This window comes from Dipodomys spectabilis, unplaced genomic scaffold (genome assembly GCF_019054845.1).
Source record: "Dipodomys spectabilis isolate Male_0828 unplaced genomic scaffold, ASM1905484v1 ptg000233l, whole genome shotgun sequence".
Classification (NCBI taxonomy): domain Eukaryota; kingdom Metazoa; phylum Chordata; class Mammalia; order Rodentia; family Heteromyidae; genus Dipodomys; species Dipodomys spectabilis.
In genome coordinates this window covers 5,919,365-5,940,320 of record NW_024870910.1, presented here as the reverse complement: position 1 = coordinate 5,940,320, position 20,956 = coordinate 5,919,365, and the positions used below count along the sequence as shown (strand labels likewise).

The 20,956-nt window shown below is 46.8% G+C and overlaps 1 protein-coding gene across 1 annotated transcript in view; it reads right to left on the bottom strand.

Moving 5' to 3' along the window:
• Positions 1-20,956, bottom strand: part of Agbl1 (AGBL carboxypeptidase 1) — a 353,278-nt gene that overhangs the window by 209,193 nt on the left and 123,129 nt on the right. The window contains exon 18 of the mRNA XM_042698518.1: positions 6,277-6,457. Coding sequence (XP_042554452.1) covers positions 6,277-6,457 — 181 coding nt within the window. The remainder of the gene's footprint in view (positions 1-6,276; positions 6,458-20,956) is intronic.

The window sequence follows — 20,956 nt, the reverse complement described above, 5'->3', positions numbered from 1 at the left end:
TGAGGGAGCTGGTTAGAGACTGTCTTTCCCTACAAGAGGCCGTGTTTTTAATCTATTTCAATGGACCAGCTGCACCTATTGAAAGCCTAAACGAACAAATACGGAAAGCAAAGATGGCACACATCTCACTCCCCAGATCAAAGCTTTCTCTATCTTATTTTTGGTCCAATTTATAGTCACTGTATAAGCTGATTTTGTATTCACTGATAGATCTACCTACCTACCTACCTACCTATCTCTTTCCAAAAGAGAAAAGATCTTCCTGCTCTTTGACCTCATCCCTCCCTTCTGCAGAACTTCCACCCCACTACCGTGGGTCCCCATCAATCTTGCCGAGAAGCCAAGGAGTGGAAAGCGAAGAAGTGATCAGTAAGCTAGCCTGGCCTGGCTGTTGTGAAGAGCTTTGTCGGTGACTGCTGGAATCTGGGCCTCCGAGGGAGAGGAACCCTCCTTCCTCGGTCCAGCCCGGGTCTGGAAGTACCACAGCATTTGATCATGACCACGCTCAGGTGAAGTAGTTGGGGCTTACAATCTTTGAATAAGTTGGAGAAAGAGAGGAGAGGGGTTAAGCAACTGGTCCAAAGTCTCCCGGGCTAGAAAGAAATCGATGTCGACCCCAGTCTGGATCTTCTGCCTGCCTGGTCAGAAGTGTTTCTATTCCATCGCCATCATGGCTACCACAGGTAGAAAGGTTTAAAAAGCAAGAACTAGGGAAAATAAAGGAAGAGTGCAGATCCTTGCCCTTGAGAAAGGCAATGAGATCTTCTTGTAGCTCTGACAACTGGAGCAGGGGCTCTTCCCCTCTCTCCACAAAGCAGAGCATCTCCGAGTCTAAATAACACTCTCTGGGTAGTGTGGAGGCCCCTGGGCTGGGTTCTCGATTTCTAGTTTCAGGCCTGAGTGCATGTTAAGGAGTCACGTAACATGTGACAGTAAATACATTATAGGCAAGATGGGAAGAATTAATCAATCTATATCACACCTAAGAGTTTTGCTTCCTAAAGGATTCAAAGTCTACATTGAAAGAGCACGTTAAGAGTTGGGGGAGGCAAAGGAAAGACATATCTGCGGGGGAAGGACAGCTATTCCTAAACTTCCCTTCATCACCACATCCCAGATCCTATTTTTTTATTCCTCTAGAAAGGCTGGGGGAGAAGGGGGATGGAGGAAGGAAGGAAGGGAGGGAGGGAGGGAGGGAGGGAGGGAGGGAGGGAGGGAGGGAGGGAAAGAAAAGAGGAAAAGGAGAGAGAGAGAAAAGGGAAGGAAGGAAAGAGAGGGAGAGATAGAAAGAAAGAGAAGAGAAGGGAAGGCAAGGGAAGGGAAGGAGAAGAGAAGTACTGGCAGAGAAAGATGAGAAATACTGGAAGGTAGTCAGACGTCAGACGTTGGCCGGCCAATGAGGGGGCAAAGCACTTCAACAAAACAAACGCATTTTCCCAGGATTCTCGGCTCCCACTTGATCAATGATTCTGCAACATTGAATCATTTTTAATTTAATGCTTCTGGGAAGGGAAGGGGGGTGGGGGTGGGAACCCATCAACCACAGGCACAGTTGGCAAGCGCCGAGCATTAGCATTTGGCAGCGTTTATTATCGCTGTTTATGACGGCATAAATTAAGTTTATGCTGATATAATTAATAACCCTAAATTTGGGAATAATAAATAGTAATATTTATTCAGAACTGCCACGTCTGGGGGAAGGCGAATGGAGTCCTCCCGCTCCCGGTTCTGTCTCTGGGGTGGGGGGAAGGCTGGGAAGGGGCGAGCCCCTGGGAATCAACTCTGAGGACCCCCAGCCAGCCCCATGAATCATTTAGCACTATGCTAATGAGTTAGCAGCAGGACCTTGAGAGTTCCCAGAGCAAACAATTTCCATTTTTATCTCCACGAATAAGTAAATCAGCAAGATTGAGGATGTCACATTTCTTTCCAGAACCAGGGCCTGCCATTGCTTCCCTGGGTGCAAACACGGGTTCCTGGGCTTTACCTACATCGCTCGACAGATGGACTAAATGCAACTGTTCTGGTTTAGGGTGGGGGGAGTGTTTTATTTATTTGTTTATTTTTTGGTCCTTCTAGCCCTTTCCACCCATTAGGAGAGGTGTCACATCAGGGATATCCTGAAGGTTCCTTTGGACTGGGATTTGAGAATTGCTGACAGGCATTTGCAAAGAAAAAAAAAGTGTTAAGGCAGAAAAGAGGATGTCTTTCATTTTATAAAGCAATAAACAAAACCATGAGGTTTAAAAAAAAATCGTCCTGTAATTGTTGTCTAGAAAAATAGTGTCTCGGAATTCGAAACCGACTGAGACTTCTTGTGTCCCCATGACCAGACCCAAATAACACATCTCCCCGCCCCCCATTTCCAAGCACAAGGGGTGCGGAAAACTAAGGAGGGTTGCACGTTAGCTCGTGGCAGACCCACTGAATATGAGGGTCTGGGTCAACAAAGACTAATTTCAGTCCATCTTCTGAGGGGCTGTGGATCTGTTTGTATTTGTATCCAAGTAAGAAGAGTTAACGCACTAACATGCACCACGGTCTTTGTGCTAGACAGCCTGGATTCGGATATCACCTCTCGTCACAAACTGGTCGTATAACTCTGGGCCTGTAGGAAGGTTTGAACTCAGGACCTCACACTGGTCCAGCTCGCTTGCCTGCTCAGCGTGGCACTCTACCCCTTAAGCCATACCTCCCGCCCCTAGGTTTTTGGCTGGTTGTTGTGGAGATGGACTTTTCTGTGAGGGCTGGCTTTGAACCTTAGTCCTCAAGATCACAGCTTCCCGACTAGTTCTGATTACAGGTCCGAGCCGCGGCCTCCTCTTTCCCAGCTTGTATCATTAGACAGTTCAGAAATGATCTGCCTCCTGCTCACTGGCCTCTCTGATCCAGCCACCAAGGTCACCTTTGTGCTAACCTGGTTTGCACTAACCTCCTCATTCGGCTTCAGACCACTCAGAGAAGATTCAAAGAGTCACAGAACCATTGCCTTGATTTGGCTGATTTACCCAGAATTCAGTACAATTGAATACAAGTAAGCAGGCTGGAAACGGATCCGCGTGGAAGATATAACCATCCATCTTTGTGTTTTGTTTTCCTGCTCAGACCCATGTCTCGAAGAGAGCTCTCGGGCCAGGAAAGGCCCGGCACTCTATTATTTCACAAGGAGATTCCAGCCATGCCTCTCGGTCCACTGTTACCGAAACCAACCAGCCCTCCTCAGAGACTCCACATCCATCCCCACAGAATGACACGACGCCACTTCCACACACCCTCACTCATTCCACGGAGGCCCATGAATTGTTGCAAAAGAAAAAAAATCACCATCTGGGAGGTTAAGTGATAAATTCAAGTCTAGTTTCTCCGGTCTTTCTGCGAAGTCTTTCTGCTATTCAGAGGGCCACAGGGAAATTTTATCTTTTTTTGGTTGTGGGGCCTGAACTCTGGGCCTGGGCGCTGTCCCTCAGCTCTTCAGCTCAAGGCAAGCGCTCTACCACTTGAGCCACAGCGCCACTTCCAGCTTTTTCTGCTTATGTGGTGCTGCGGAATCGAACGCAGGGCCTCATGCGTGCGAGGCAAGCGCTCTACCCCTGAGCCACGTTTCCCAGCCATGTATCACTTTTAAGAAGTTGTGACCAGCTATAGGTCTGGGGAAAGCAAAGTTCAGAAGAACCTCAGCAGCAATGCTCCAGCGAACTTAACCTGGGCCAGCTCAGACACGGAGAAAGGGGATTTGATTTTAGTTTTCTTTCCATGGGATGTCTCAGGAGAGAGCCGCCTCTTGTGGGCAAGGCTCACAGAACAAAGACGACACCAAACCCACCTGATTCCCCCACAAGGATGTGGGTGTGACCAGAGGGAGAATGTCCATCGCACAGAGAGTTCAGGCAGACGTTAGATTAGCCCCACACTGACTGACATTAGGTCCCAAGAAGAGCTCTCAGGGACTCAACTTCCCTAGCCTTCGGTTGTAACACATCCCGGATCCCTGGCAGGCTCCAGACTTCCCCTGGCCACCCGTGCTATGACCCGGGCACATCCTTTCCTGTCTGTGGAAATACGCCATCGTTTCCAGATCCCTCCCGGAGTGCCTGGAGCTCCATGATGAAAGCTGTTCTAGAAATGAGCAGGGTGATTTGAGTCATCGTAAATAACGACGATGGTGACGGATGGCTGTGTCACCCACAAGAAGCTGGCGGACCGCGCAGGAACACAAAGCACGGGGGTTGGGGGGCTGGAAATCATGGGTCCCCCCCAGCAAAGAGGCTACCTGGTCACAGAGACCACATCCCCCTTTTAAGCCAGTGACTCGCTCAGGCCTCTGAAATCCCCAAGCTCGAATACTGCTATGGGCTTGGGAGACACCCCCCCCCCTCCATCCCTCCATCTCCCTCTATCAGCTGAAGAGAAAAGCTGGGCGGGTCAGGGAGCAGACACCTTTACGAATTCAGGTTACAACTCTGGAGTCCAGTGCTCTTCCCACTCTCTGCAGGACCCCGGGTAAGCCCGTGGAAGGAGTGCCAAGGAGAAGGGGCAAAGTGTCAGAATAGGATGGCACCTCGCGGAGCTGTTCTCCATCCACTGGGGCTGAGAATGCGCAGCAGGGAAATCCCTGGCCATTTCCAGCGTGAAGGTGCCTTGCACCAATGTACCAGAGGTGTTCTCTGGCAAAGGAACAAAGGGTGGACACCAGCAGCAGTGGTCCGCACTAGACCCTATGTTGAAAATGAACTACACAATTTGTGAATGGGGACAAGACGGGGAAAAACTGGGAGAGAGCGAGGGAAAGGGGTGATACTGTCCAAAAAGAAATGCATTCACTACCTGAGTTATGTAATTGTAAACCCTCTGTGTGCACGCACACGCGCGCGCGCACACACACATACACACACACACACACACACACACACACAGGCAGCTGGGAAATGCTAAGCTAGAAGGCCTTGATCTATGTGAACACGTAAGTACCTTCTTTTATGTAGCCACTATAATTTTCTTTTTACAATCTGTGGGCTTAGTTTATATTTGACATAGCTTGACATATCTGTATTTCATTATTTATAACGTATGCCTTTCTTATGGTAGCATTGTCTTCTCATTTGTTAACCTTTTTAACTTATCTTCATTTTATGTTCTGCCTTTAGAAGTAGTCTATTCTGAGCCAGTAAGATTTACTTTTTTTGATTACAGAAATTTAACTAGCATTCTTATTTTTTTCACTTTAACTCTAGAGTTTTTGTTTTCTTTGTAGAGTGTGTGTGTTTGTATGTGTACACATGTACGCTGGTCCGGGGGCTTGAACGCAGGACCTGGGTGCTGTCCCTGAGCATTTTTGCTCAAAGATGGTGCTCTACCACTTAAACCATAGCTCAACTTCCAGCTTTTTTAGTGGTTAGTTAGGGATAAAAGTCTTAGGGTTCTTCCTTCCCAGGCTAGCTTAAGTCTCATTTTATTTTTGTCCTATCCCTCTGTTCGTATTGCCTTGTTAATTTTTAAGCTTGGGCTGCTGCTCATTTACTAAGGAAAATCTGAATGGCAAATCATCATTCACATTCTTCCCATAGCAAAAGGAATGGATCGCAGCAGGAAGGGGGCTTGGACTCTGCCTGCACCCTGGGAGACGAGGATTTGTGCGTGAGTGTGAGTCCAGGAACACCCACGCCCCAGCCACGTGGCTCTGGAGAGGCCCCTGCACCTCCCACTCACAAACTCTGAGGACGCAGACCCTTCCCCACAGAGCTCACCCACCACAGGAGCAGGCAGCCTCCCGCCACACACCCCACAGGCACGCAGAGGCCAGGGACGGAGAAGCGGAGACTCCCACGCCCTTGTCTTAAAGTTGCATCTAGTTGACGGTCAAGGTGTCTCTGCTGTGAACATCAATGAGCCCACGAACGCACAGGCCTTCGCTGTGAAGGAACCGCACACAGGCGCAGAGTCCCAAGTTTGCCGCACTGAGGCAAGCCACTGGGCGACGCTGGACGTGAAAGGAGGCGGGCTGGACTCGCTTGCTTCCTCCCCTCCAGCATTAACTGCCTGTGATGTCATCCCCTGGGATCCAGGGAAACATGGCGGGCCCTGGTGTACTCATGTACTGAAGACGGGCCGCTCCCTGTGCAGGCACACCTCCCATGAAGGAACTGATCTCGGTCACAGGTCACAGCAAGGCCTTCCCCACCACAGCTGTTGTTTGAGATGGCGATGGTCAATGCAGTCAGGGGAGCGCTGGTGTGGGGCAGGCCTGGGGGGGGGGGGGGGGAGGGGAACACAACGTACTTGCCGTGGACCACACCGTCGGGGTTGAGCATCGGGATGATCTTGAAGACAAAGTTCTCCCTCAGGAGCCTGGCCACGGGGTCCTCGCTCACCAGGAACTCCAAGGCCCCCTTGGCCACCCAGCTGGAGTTGCTCTCCCCGGGATGGACTCTGGCGGTGATCACCTGGTAGGGGCGGTGTCCTGGGGAGAGAGGGAGAGGCGGGAGAATTACATCTGAATGTCTGGAGTGCTTTCTGTGTCCATGGAGATAATAAGCCTCTGGTGAGTCGGGGATGGCACCCGGACCGGGATAGAGTTCAAAACCGGCATGTTCACTGACGCGCAGATCTGACCTGCCATTACCCATCTTCCACCTGCTTGCCTTCCACGTCTACCAGGCTGCGGAGAGTACAAAGTTCAAGCTCAAGGCTGCTTGGTATGAAAAGAAAGGGACTGTGCTGAACCAATCAGCTCTTTGGGCTCCGCTGTAATGTGTGATGCTGGATCTCACAGACGCGAGACTGACTCTTATCGCTAAGATTTCAGGCAAGCATTTTAATCAATCTGGTTGGAGGCCCTGCCCTCATCTGTGAAGTGAGGACAGGCTCAGTGACCCCCATATGGTCGCTAGGGACACAAAAGGATGTCAACATAATGTGTCCGGTATAAATATTTTCGGGGCACCAAACGTTCAGCACATAATTAGCTCCCTTCTTCCTCAAGTGAAAACTAAATATAAAAACCAGCACTGGTGAGGATGCCCAAGTCCATGGGCCATGAAGTGTATATACCATTGCTGCTGCTGCTTAGTTGATGTGACCATTCTAGAAATCAGTTTGGAGGGTCCTGGAAATGGCTAAAATTGTAACTCCTATAGGACCCAGGTGTAGCACACCTGGGCATGGAAATCAAAGTTGGCATGTAGTAGTAATGGTTGCATAGCCATGTTCATGGCCACGCTATTTATAATAGCTGAGAACTGGTTTAAGTGTCCATCACTTAAAGAATGGGTAAATCTGGCATGCATACACAGTGAAGTACTATTCAGCCATTAAAAGGTGAAGATCATATTGCTGCCTGGTTTTCCTCATTTGTAGTAATGAGACTGTGCCTACAAATCTATAAATAAACCACAAAAGATGGTAAAAGGCAAAAAAAATTACACTTGGACATGGTAAGTTAAGCAGGACTCTATACATTCACACAGTGAGACCAAAGGAAGATATCCTTAGGAGAGGATCACAACGGCTCAATAGCTATATGGTCAGATAAAAGGATGTTCATCGAAATGAACTCCAAGATTGGTAGCAAGAGGTTTGTTTTATTTTACTTCTTGTGATTTTTGTTTTGTTTCTTGTTTTTCCCTTTTTATTGCTGTTTTTGAGTTGTGTACTTTTTGTCTTGTATTTAAGTTTTAGGGATGGTAAAGTGGGACACAGGGTAGACTAATTCACCAGTAGTACTTACTAGATGCTATGTTGAAAATGAACTATACAACTTGGAGGAAGGGGACTTGGTGGAGAAAAAATTGGAAAAAAACGAAGGAAGAGGTAACACTGTTCCAAAAGGAATGTTCTCGCCAGGTGCCGGTGGCTCACACCTGTAATCCTAACTACTCAGGAGGCTGAGATCTGAGGATCATGGTTCACACCAAGCCAAAGTCCTTGTGAGATTCTTATCTTGAATTAACCACTCAAAAACACAAGTGCCACTGTGGCTCAATGTGGAAGAGCACTAGCTTGAACAAAAGAGCTCATGGACAGTTCAAGCCCCAGGACCTCAACAAGAAAAGAAAAAAAAATCATGCTGTTGGCAGGAAAATGGATGTACTGGAGATCATTATTCTGAGCAAAATCAGCCAGACTGGGAAAGACAATACAATTGTATTGTAAAGGTAAATACAATTTTAAACATCATGACCACAGAAAGGGGGTTATTAGCTCCATGTATAGCTGGGAAAGAAATGAACTCTAATGAATTATATTATCGCAAGCTTATTTTTTTTTGGTCATGGGACTTGCACGCTGGGCCTGGGTGCTGTCCCTCAGCTCTTCAGCTCAAGGCAATCGCTCTACTACTTGAGCCACAGTGCCATTTCTGGGTTTCTGGTAGTTCTTTGGAGATAAGTGTCTCACAGACTTTTCCTGCCCAGGCTGGTTTTGAACTACAATCCTCAGACCTCAGCCTCTTGAGTAGCTGGGATTTCAGGTGTGAGCCACCGCACCCGGCTATCACCAGCTCTTGTGGGGGTACTCCCCCCCCATCAAAAAATAAAAAAAAGCTTTCTCCTGCTTCCTCACAGTTAGCCTAGGCTGACCTCTCTGCCTCCGCTTTGTGAGGGCCGGGATAACAGGTCTACAAGCACCTGCCTGACTGTATCAGTGTACTTTTACTGACTGTGGTGAGAAGCGTTGGCTGTAATTCCTTGTAGGTCATTTACACGCGAGAGGTAGCTTGTCCTACTTCTCCTTAAGCAGGTGTCTTGAACACATTCCAGGAACGTTGGAAGACACGGGGTGGAAAAAAAGTCCAGTAAATTATAGTCTTTGTTCTCTAAGAGACCATAACATTTGTCAGCCATGACAAATACACAAGAAAATAGTGACAAGTGAGCTAATGGAGCTGTGCAAGAGGCCCCCAAAATAGACCTGACTGAAACAGGTAAGGCTATTGCCAGAGATGTGATGGAATTTGGACTGGGGACTCTCACAGAATAAAGAAGTACCTCTTACCAGAGGAAAAAAGCATCCTCTGAGTAGAGAAAAAAGACTCGAGTGCACACACATGTGCATGCACGCGTGCACACATGCACGCACACACACACACAATACGAAGGAGAGCCAACGCACTCCAAACTCAAAAGAATGAGAAGTTGGTATGGGTGGCTAACGCAAAGGACTAGCCGTGGAAGAACATGAATGGAGAAAAGCAGGCTAGTTGTCCGGACGGGAGAAGACTCCTCCTCGTGTGATTTGTTGGAGATTTGAGAGTTTTCCTGCAAGTCAGACGTTAACAACAGAGTCAGCGTGCCACCCCTTGCCACCGGTCGGCTGCCCATCGCAGAGTCTTCCCGGCCAAGGGAAGTATAAGCATTTCTCGGGGATAGCACACGGGGCACACACTGCGGGGTGCTGGCCCTTCCCTCCCACTTCTTTCTAAGGACCAGACCCTGATTGGGCTGGAGAACAAAACGTGTTCAGATTGAAGGACTCAGCTTCAAGGATCCTTTGGCAAGGAGATATTTCCGTGCAATGCAGCAGTGGCCAATGGGATGTAAAACACTGGACTAGAGTGAATCTTTCTGGAAAGATCCATAAAGAACACGGTTGCTGGCAAACACTTATTTGCCTGTCCTCATCCCATCTTATTCATCGATTGAATACCACCAAGTGAGAGGGTCATATGGAAGTAATCTGTTACATACCCTGACCATAAAGGAGGGCAGGCTGAGGGCTCCTAGTAAATGTCTGCTGGGTGCTGGTGGCTCTCGCCTGTCATCCTACCTACTCAGGAGGCTGAGAGCTGGGGATCATGGTCAGTTCAAAGCCAGTCTGGGCAGAAAAGTCCCCGTGAGACTCTGATCTCTAATAAACTACTAAAAAACCAGAAGAGGAGCTGTGGCACTTGTCTTGAGCTAAGAGAGCTCAGGGGCAGCGCCTGGGCCCTGAGTTTAAGCCCCACAACTGACAAAAAAAAATATTCACCAGCTTCTGCAATACTTCTGGATATTGGAGAACAATAAACTGCTATTTTCTGGGTCACTGACATATAAATGTAAGATCAGGTTTAAACCCATATGGTTTTGATCCAGATGCGTTCTCTAGAGCTGACAGAAAAGTGTCCCCTGTAATGAGAGCGTCTGGTATGGTGTAAGAGTTCTTAAAGGAACTACTGAAGCCACTACTTTACATAGAAGGCGTGGGCAGGGATGGCTTCCCATCAGAAGATGCGCCAGAGACTGTAGTTTAGAAGAATGACTGGCACTGTCACAGAGAATGCATTCATCACATTAGTCAGGGACAGCCAGACAGAGCACGAGAGAGAGAGAGAGAGAGAGAGAGAGAGAGAGAGAGAGAGAGAGAGACAGCTCCCTGTCTCACACCAGGCCTCACACTACAGCTCCGCCATTTTCTCCATGAGACACCCTGGAGTTTGTTAAAGAAACGGAGACTAAGGAGCTCTCTCTCTCTCTGTCCATCCAGGAAATAATCACAGGACGCCACCGACTGGGTGGCTGATGGGCTGATGGGCTGAAGGCCGTGATCAAGGCTGCTGACAGACTTGGTGTCTGCTACGACCTTGCTTCTTGTTTCTGGGATGCCTGTACCCTCCTAATGTGGCAGAGGGCACAAGGGACATCTCCAAGGACTCCTTTCATAAAGGCACAGATCTCATTCCTACCCTTCCCTGCCACACTCATTTCCCCAAGTCCCTCCAGCACCAACACCATGACTTTTAGGGCTAGAATTTCAACGTGTGGATTAGGTAGGTGGGTGGGCGGATGACACCATATTCAATCCATAGCGGGATAAGTAGTGTCTTACATAATACAAAGGAGTTCACTGGCTAACTAACCGGAGCTTTATAAATAAGCACGCGGGGTTGAGCCAGACAAACAGCTAGCTCTCAGAGCACAATAGAAATTAACTGGAGGTCAACTTTCCCCTCACTCCGGCTTCTTTGCTCACAGTCATTCTGGCTCCTTTCAATGCAAGCTATGTTGGCATTCAATAAAAAGCCTGTTGTAGAATAAAGAGGCTTGATGAACGCAGGCCCAATCAGCGGCTTATTTTCCGTTCTATAATTCCCTATCACTCTCTGTGATTTTTGAACCGTGTTCATTTGCCACATACTCGATAACAATACTAAAGGCTCCTAAGAAATTAAAAAAAAAAAGCTTAAGCACATATAAATTTTTTTGACACCAACTGAACACTTATATTGTCTGGGAGGGTTGTTTCTACTGCCAGACGGATGTACCCACTACAGCAAATGCCTTAGTTGATAAGCCAAACGCCACACTCTTACAGAGAGAGATACCCACAATGCATTTCTCTCCTCCAGAGAGTCGGGTTGATAATCTGATAATATACCACAAGACCTCTCATGCTAGTTGAGCATCCTGAAGAAACAAATCAGAACAGGCGTGAGCTCTACTGAAGATGCCAGCAGCCGCGAAAACCTTCTCGAGCTGGCTTTCCCTCTCTGTGATTTAAAGACAATTCACAGGCATCTCGGTGAGTTCAACTTATAGGACCATCCAGTTGAAGCAGCAAAATGGCACCCCAGAGGACCTGTAATGGATATCGGCTGGAGATAGAGCTCACTGCACTGCGCCATGGGCTTTTTCCTTGAGACGATTTCAGTCTTCGTGACTCATCTCTGCCACACTTAACATCTAGCCAAGAGACCACCCCCATCTATGACAGAAGCCATGGTTTGGCCACCTCCTAATGATCCAAGTTATTCTACACCAGGTATACCTCAGCGGTGATGACATTTGCAAAGAGAAATGAAGAATGTGTAAGAAACGGAATAATGCCTAACAAGGATGGAGCTATCCGCCAATGAAAGGCTGAATAAAAACCGGAGATACAGGATGATGATTCATGCGTGTGCTCACTTATATAGACACCCATCCATTTCTTCTTTCTTTCTTTCAACAATATAATTTGAAGCTCATACTGGCACTCGGCAAGGGAGTACCGATTCCAAGAGAAAGAATGATTGCTCTCCACACGCGCCCCCCCAGGGGAATTAATAATTCTCTGCTAGCAGAAGATGAGCACCCAGATAATTACTATCCAGTGACAACAGGGACATTTGTCCTGACATTTGTGGGACACATTATATGATAGGAATGCAAAAACTGGCAATGGCCTACATATTCACCCATAGGAAACTAGGAATTGATACACAAAGCAGAATACTATTTAGCCATTAAAATTGGCATGTCTTTTTTTCCGTTGACATAGAAAATGTCTGTGATAAGATAGTGAATGGAAAAAAAAAAGAAGTATTGTACCAAAAAAGGATCCCATCTGTCTAGGGAAAAAAAGTCTCTCTGCATAGAGATGCATCTGTATTTGGAATTTATCTGTGTGATTGTTAGGTTTTTTTCTTTACCCTAGTTGGGCCGTTTGGTCTCTTTAGAAAATAACATCCTAGAGCTGGGAACCGGTGGTTCACGCCTATCATCCTAGCTACTCAGGGGGCAGAAACCACGGAGATGAAGATTCCAAACCAGCCCATGCATCAACACTAAGACCCTTTCTCCATCAGGCCACTTACTGGCCACAGCAGCTATGGAGGAAGCATAAACAGGTGGATCACTGTCCAGGCTGGTTGAATATACACATTAGACCCCATAGCAAAAATAACAAAAAGGACAGGGAAGGTGGCTCTGTGGTGGAGTGCTTGGCTAGCACGCAGTAGGCCCTGGGCGCAATTCCTCAGTACCACATACCCAAATCAAATTAACTTTTAAAAAATAACAAACAAAAGCCAAAAGAGCTAAGGGTTTGTCCCAAGAAATAGAGAGTTGCCTGTCTTATAGTAAGCTCATGCCCCCAAGTTCAACCTCTGTACCACTAAAAAATAAAAAGGAAAAGAGAAAAGAAAAGGATGTCAATCTTTATAAAGGCAATATATTTTCAAATAGCAGGGCACTGCAAAACAGGAAGTAGATTTCTACCTAAGTTCTAGTTTTTCAAGGTCAAGCGTCTACTGGCGGGAAACAGGAAAGGGCAGTGGAGAGAGGAAAGCTTAAATTGATAATCCTGAAAAACCACCCAGGTGTCCATCTCCCAGGAAGACTGACTACATGGGGCTGCGGCTCTGGCTCCACTAAAGGCCAGAGTGGGAGCCAGAGTTGGTTCCTGCTTCTTCAGGGCTTTGCAGGGTATCTAGGAGTTTGGAGCTCAGATGGAGAGTTTAGGAAGTGCCCCAGAAAATAAACAGAAAGACAGGAACCAGACGGGACTTCTCCTTGAGCTAAAAAACAAACAAGTCAGCATTTTGGTTCCAAAGTAGAAGAAAGAGCCCAGAGAACAAATTGCGATGTAAAGATAAAAGTCAAGAAGCGAGATTGCTGCAAATCTGAAAGAGAGGAGGATAAAAACCAGGGGGGGGGGGGAAGGCAGGGGGGGGGGGGGAGGGGGGAGGAAGGAGATGAGGAAATAAAAACAGAAAGCACCAAGGAAATATTATTATCATTTGCATCTAAAAGTACAGTCCTGGTACTTCCTCCAGATGACTACTTCTGACATTTTTGAGATTCTGATTTGATCAAGGCAGATCGTCATGTTCATCAGTAAACATTCTACCCGGAAGCTTTCTCTTTGTCCCTTCCTCGGAGTTTTAGACTTAAATGATGCCCCACGCGTTCAAGTGATTTTTTTTTTCCGCCATACTGACATAAATACAAGGCTTTCTCCTTTATCTCTTAATGTGGCATATCAGATTGGTCTGTTTTTAATTCTCTTATAGAAAAGTCTGAGCATATGCAAATGTGTTTAACAATGATCAGCTGACAGACGTTCTGTTTGTTCCATCCTCTCTCTCCCAAGATGACTTTGAAACAAATCTTATTTATTTCGCCACCAAATGATTTTTTTTTTGTAGTTATGGCACTGTGCTTTCCTGGAATAAAACCAATTGGATTATGAAATATTACCTTTCAACGTAATTCTGGATTCAATTGTTTCTTTAAGATTTTTTTTTTTTTGCATCTATGTCTCCCAGGAGAGGGTAGCTGATAATTTGTCTTTTGTGCAAATGTCCTTGTCAAACACCAAGGTCAGGATGAGCTGGAAACTACTTCCCCTTTTTCTCTTCTGTGGGAGATTTATTAAGTTTGGAAGTACTTCTTCCTGAAATGTATGGCAAAATTCTATCAAGAAGCCATCTGGGCCTGCGATTGCGTGAGATGATTTTAATAATAATCCAATTTATATAATGACAAGCCCAAATTATTTCAAAGCACGTTCAAATTATGTACTGACAAGTTCAACCATTTTGATTTTCAGTTTTTCTTCTGCCAAATTGGTCATTAGAATGTATAGTTGCAAGCGGTGTCATCTATATTTTCATAGTTGTTTACAAGTCGTTTTAAATTCTTCTTGTTATACACAAGGGTTTCTGTGATATTGCCGATATAAGGGATGATTTTATTCCTTTTTTTTTTCTGGTCCCTAGGCTTGAACTCAGGGCCTGGGCACTGTCCCTGAGCCTCTTTGTGCTCAAAGCTAATGCTCTACCACTTGAGCCACAGCACCACTTCTGGCTTTTTTTGAGTAGTTTATTGGAGATAAGAGTCTCATGGACTTTTCTTGCCCAGGCTGGCTTTGAACCACAATTTTCTTCTTACAATGAACTTAAAATTTATATAAAATTTTGTATCTTTGTCTAGGGCCAACTCCTCTTTGTTGACATTATTTATTTTCATTAATTTCCTTCCTTTCATCATTCTTTCCTTTCATTTTGTTTTGGCTTTATCGTTTTGGGGGAGAAGGGAGGACACACACCCTAAGATGGAATTTAGATCAGTGGCCTGACATATGATGACATTTTGCAACTGTCATTCATGTGCCAAAAAGTATTCTTGGGTGTACTATTCCTTTTATGCTAATTAGGGCAGGTTGGACGGATGTATTTATGTTTTCTGTATTCTTGCTCATGTCATGTCTGCTTATTCTATGACTCACAGAGTCATGATTGTGGATTTACTTTTCCCTATACTGTTGTCAATCCCTTATTTATATTAAGACTATGTGAATCACTCACATACAGTGTAGATTTCCCTATTTCCCTGACCAACTGAGCATTGCGAGAGTTCTCCATTTCTCCTAAGGCATTTGGCCTTTATGTCTTCTTGGTAGTAATGTAGCTGCGCTACTTTACTTTTGGTTACTATTGACTCTGTATATTCTATCTATTTACTAAATTTCTGTAACTTTTCAACAGGTATTTGCCTCTCAAAGCACCATAGCGTTGGATATTATGTTTTATCCAATTTGATATGCTTTTAATTCAAGCAATTATTTAATTTACATCTATTGTAACTAATGACAGACGTCAAGTTTCACCCTATAACTTTGTTATTCACTCTCCATTTGTTCTAACTATGGTGTGATAGATATTCTGTCCTGTACTACAGCACGTGGGAATGACTGGGCCGAGTTTTTCTCGCCTTTGCTCCTTTTCTCTTTGATTACCTTAGTAGCTCCATTGTACTTTTATTCTTCAGTTACCTTGGGGATGAGAAGATATATTTTTACCCTTATCATGATATCATCTAATACATTATAATTTCTACTCTACGTATTAAAAGCCTCAAGACATATTTGTTGTGTTGTGAAGTCAACATTAACTTAAATTATATATGTCCTTTAAATTATTCTTCATTACTTGTTGTACCTAGAAACTTCTATAGGTTTCATTTTTGTTTGGTTTGGGGTTTTTTTGTTTTGTTTTGCTTTTTTCTGAAAGTCACCCTTCAACATTTCTTCCTGTTGAAGTCTGCTCCCTAGAAATGCATAGTCTCGTTTTTCGTTTATCTGAAAATGAGCTCATTTTGCTGTCAGTTTCAAGCAATATTTTTTGTGGACATTTAATCATACGGCCTGTTTTCTGTTTCTTTCCATATTCCTTCCAGTGTGTGTGTGTGGGGGGGGGGGGGGTCAGGCTGCAAAAACTTGACTGATTTTAACAGCCCCTAGCAGCTCTAGAAACGTGTTTCCTCCTTACTCTTAGTCCTCTTAGTTTGCTAATAGCAAAGTACATTTGGGGGCTTTTCTGAATTTTCACTTTTCTACTTGTTTTCCAAGAGAAGGAAAGAAAGTCCTCACTGGAATTTGCCCAGTTCTGAAACTTTCTTTCATTGTTTTGCTTTGTTTCATTTTCCTTGTTTTTTTTTTTGTTGTTGTTTTAACATGTCTTTTGAGTCTCTTGAGATACCCAGGGAGATTACCCCAACATGCCCCAGTAATGACTTGACTGCTTTCTTATCAAAGGTTCGCATCACTTATTCCTGATACATATCAGAACAAAACAGAAGGGAGCCCCGGAAATGCATGCCATGCTTGCAGTACAGTCAGGATGATGGGCAGCTGACAGGTTCACAGACCTTGTGGCCCTTCCTGTTGCCATGTAGAGAAGGCCATGAGAGCCTGCAGGACACTTCCGTGGTGCCTGCGAGGAGGAGCGTGTTCCCCTACATTATTCCTTTAGCACTCAGAGTCAGTCTGCAAAGCTGGTGGGACCACTATTATTATTCTCTCTAGCAAAGAGAAAGGTCTTCCTGAATCAACACCCAAATGTTCTTGTGTTTTCTCATGTATAAATTCTCTGTGTGTATTTTTAAGAGGTGTGATGGAATGCATCCTGTTGCACCAAAACATCAAGCTTTGGGATGAAAAACAAGCCCCAGTACCTTGTGAACCCAGGGGAGAGGGGGAGGGGAGAGGGAAGAGGGGGGAGGGGGAGGAGGGAGGGGAGAAGGGAGAGGGGGAGGGGAGAGGGGCGTGGCTCTGCCTGTCATTCATTGGATGGATAAGGGGAAATGAAAAGCTTTGGAAATCTCAGTCCAGACACAGCAAGGAAGGCTCTCATAGTAGGGTGTACACTAGGTTCTAGGGTTATCAAAGGCAACCTGAGATATGGTAGGTATATACTAAACATTTCAGTCAATAACTTCAACCCCCTTTAATTGCTTACATTCATCCATTCTCTCTCTCTTCCTTTCTATATCAAACAGGAGGCAAAACCGCATGGTGCTTCATCGTCTGTACGACTTCCCAATATTTTGATGCGACACCGCCATGACCGACTTCAGAGCACGCAAGCCCCAAGTGTGGAGGTGGCGCTCCCTCCCTGGTCCCAGCCTGGGGAGGTGATTTCTCCCCCCCAGGTTAGGAAGGATCTGTCTTACACTCATGCTAAGATCTTTCTGCCCCACATACCATCCAAGTGAGAAATGAGCCCCCTGGGTAGCCTCGTGTGACTTGTGGCTAGGGCATGAAGAACTTCAACCCTCTCCTACGTCTCTAACCTTCACCACACTTCACGCCCAGCTCGCTACCCTCCAACAGAATGCAGTCCAGACACTGAGAAGATGAATAAATTAAGGCTACCCCCCACACCCTGCCAAATAAAACCCTCAAAGCATTCTGCTCCATGCCATTCTATTTCCCAATATTACAAAATAGCATTTATTATTATTTTTTTTTGCAAAAGGTATTTTTTCCTTCTCATTCTGTCCCCTCCAGTCTAAACTGTAGGGAAAGTGGTCCCCTATAATGGGTGCAAATGAAAAGAAAATCAGCAAATCTATTTCTGGGCAATTTTCAGATAACCAAGAGGAAGTGGTATAACGGAACCTGCAATCACCATTTCAGACTCAGCATAAATACCCGCAAATTCACCGGCATCTTCCCATCCCGGGAAACCACACAGACTTTTTTTTTTTTCTTTTCCTGAAGACGGCGTTATAGTATAATAGGCTGGAAATAAAAAATAATACATCTGGGCTCTAATGATACATAATACACCCGGCATCATAATGCCGTTGTTTGGATTGGGTTTGAGAAACTTACCAGGCGCAGAAACAACAGTGTGCAATGCGTAATCGCATCAGGAAAATTGCAGGCAGATGCTGGGAGCCGCCCCCGCCCCCCACCCATCTATCAGCTGGAGTCCCATCGGGAGACACCCATGACTGCTGCCTTAGATCTGCTGGCTCCCAAGTCCACACCACTGTCTCTTTGGCATGTCTCCCTAGAATTAATCCTGCCAGAAAGAAAGCACTAACCTGCGTCCTCAAGCTCAAAGAAGGGACCCAGCACCTACTGAGGTCATCGGGGATGGGGGTCCAGCCCCTAGTGGGTGTCGCTGAAGGAGCGTCACCTGCAGAGAAGAGCCCAGGCTCTAGGCCAGGATGGAACCCACGGACCCAATGGTATTTGAAATTCCAAAGGAAGCCAAGTTCTTGGAAGAGGGAGCTGCAGGTTCTGATGGCAGCTTCCTCCGGAAGCAGAGCCTGTCCGGCCATGCCACGGAGACTACTCAGGCTGTTTTCTTACAGAATTAGACACATTGGAGGAAGAGAGCAAGGGGAAGAGGAGAAGACTAAGGGGAAGACAAAGCAAACTCACGTGGAGTGGAAATTGCCAAATAAACAAATAGGACCATTCTGTTTGACCAGCGGGAAACCTTTCCTCTCCAATGCATCATCAGGGAGGAATCCTAGTTTTATTACACCTCCCCCCTCCCTACCTCCCAACTCATTCCAGCTCCATCTAAGATAACTGGTATCTAGGTAGCAGAAAAACCACCAAGTGAGACCGGCACCATGAATAGATAGATTATGGTCCCCAGGCATTAAGGATCAACTGAGGAGGAGGAGGAGGAGGAGGAGGAGGAGGGAGTCTTAAGTCCCCCCCACCCCCTGCCCTGGCCCACCGCACCCCTGCAAGATCAAAAACCTGACACACTCCCAACAGAGCATCAGAACACCTGAACCATGTTGGGAAATGTTCATAGCCGCAAGATTTGCTTTGAGACCTGGAAAGTTTTACTGGAGGAGAACGCTGTTGTGATTTCAGGTGTGGTAGTCGCAGGGATGTCTAGAGGCGTCTGAGGAACAGGGGAAAGTTGGCGATGGGAAAGTGACCTGGCCGTCTAGTTACTCACAACACAGAAGGGTGGCCGTGGTGGCCAGCCTTTGTTTGGAAAGCTGTCTGTTTAAAATTCCGCCATGGGCCTGCTGGTTTCTGACCCAGAGGTGACCAGAGGGAGAGAGGGAAGAGAGAAGAGAAGGGAAGGAACAAGAACAGGATGCAGATTAACCTTACTGCAAACAGCCCCAGCGGGCGGCCTGTCACTTCTTCACGCGCCTAGCCTGACAAGGGGACTTGGGGCTTCCGGTTGCACAGCAGCCTGCCTTTTATGTGTCAGCCATTTACATGCACTCACCCCCCCGTGAATGAGGTGTGTTCACAGATGGCTGGGCTGCAAGAAAGAGCCTCTGGTGGGCAGAGAGCTCCGGGAGGCGTGGGGACAGCGGGGTCTGGTGGGGAGTGGGAGTGATGGGTTCCAAATCTGGAACACGGGAAGCCACCACCCACAGGTATAAAGTCTTGGCTGCTTCCAGGAAAGCCGGGGCTGTCCCGGGACCGGAGCGTTGCTCTCTGCGCCCCCCTGCCTCCGGCCCCCACCCGTCCCCTCCTTGTAGACCTTGTGAGAAGTTCGCAGTGGTGGCGTTCAGCAAGAAGGAGGCAGGGCCGCACGGGGACATGGGGAGATCTCCACAGGCGCCCCCCCGCCGACACCTCACCTCCAGAGACCGGCCCCCCACATCCTTTCACCTCTGACACACTTCAGGTACTTATGGAAACTATTGTCTCAATATGTCGAGTGACACCCCTCCCAACTCCCCCGTTGATCTAAGGTTAAAAATTAACAGAAGACTTCTTATTGGGGTGCAGTTTTTCACGACCTGCCTCACTAACGGGTGGTGTTCACACTAGGCCCCACCCCACTGGTACCCCACATGCGCCCCAACCCCCCCCCCCACAGTACAGGGAGCCCCGCTTTGCAGTTCCACCTTCCAGGTTTGAAAATACTCAGTGGAAAGTTCCAGAAGTAAACGATTCGTGCGTGTTCTACAGCTTTCATCGCGGCAGACGGTTGGCAGCCCTGTGAGCCCCAGCCCTGGCACCGAACTGTCAGCCTCCGCTTCTTCCATGGCAGGAGGAGAGTAATGAATATTCGCTCAACTTTGTTGGGGCTCTTGTGAAAAATTACCCATGATGCACAGAACCGACTGGACAGCAAAGAAATGCTCAGGGAACACTCTTCGTGGGAACCTCGCAGATCTCTCGAAATAGCCCAGTTGCGTGAAAAGTGAGTAAAGTTAAAAAATTTAAATTGAAAGACACACAAGCTGAGTGCTGGTGGCTTACCTCCTGTCATCCTAGCTACTCAGGAGGCTGAGATCTGAAGATCACGGTTCAAAGCCAGCTCGGGCAGGAAAGTCCGTGAGACTCTTATCTCCAGTGAACCACCAGAAAATTGGAAATGGCGCTGTGGCTCAAAGTGGTAGAGCTCTGGCCTTGAGCTGAATTGCTGAGGGACAGTGCCAAGGCCCTGAGTTCAAGCCCCAGAACTCCCCCAACCACCACCAAAAGAAAAGCCAGTTGCCAGCTCTCCTGAGTCAGCCCATATGTGAACTTGCTGGGTTGGCAGAGGGTCCCAATTTCCTCTGTCCTGAGGGTCCCGGGGATTCTAGATGACTTCTTGCCAAGGACATACTCTCCCTCCACCCCCAAGAATAAATAAATAAATAAAAATTTAAAAAAGAGCCAGGCGAGAGAAGGGAAAGAATTTCCACTGACACACCGGCATCTTCCGTGGTGATCGCCAGTGACGGGAAAAGGAAGTAAGTGGAATTTATGTGACAGTTTAATAGGGTTTTATGAAATACGGTATTATCTTAAAGTGCGCCTGAGCAAGGCCGGCAGCGCGTTGGGTGAAGGCGGCTGTAGGTGAGGACAGTGCTGCCTTTTTCAACTCTCTGCCATCAGCCTTTGTTCGCTGCGGTGTCGTGGAAAGACTCGTGTGCCTTGAACTGCAGGCATTCACATTTCAGCGTGCATCCAGTTCTCAGGCAAGGTGAAGCACGAAGCCCGGGGAGTGTGGCAG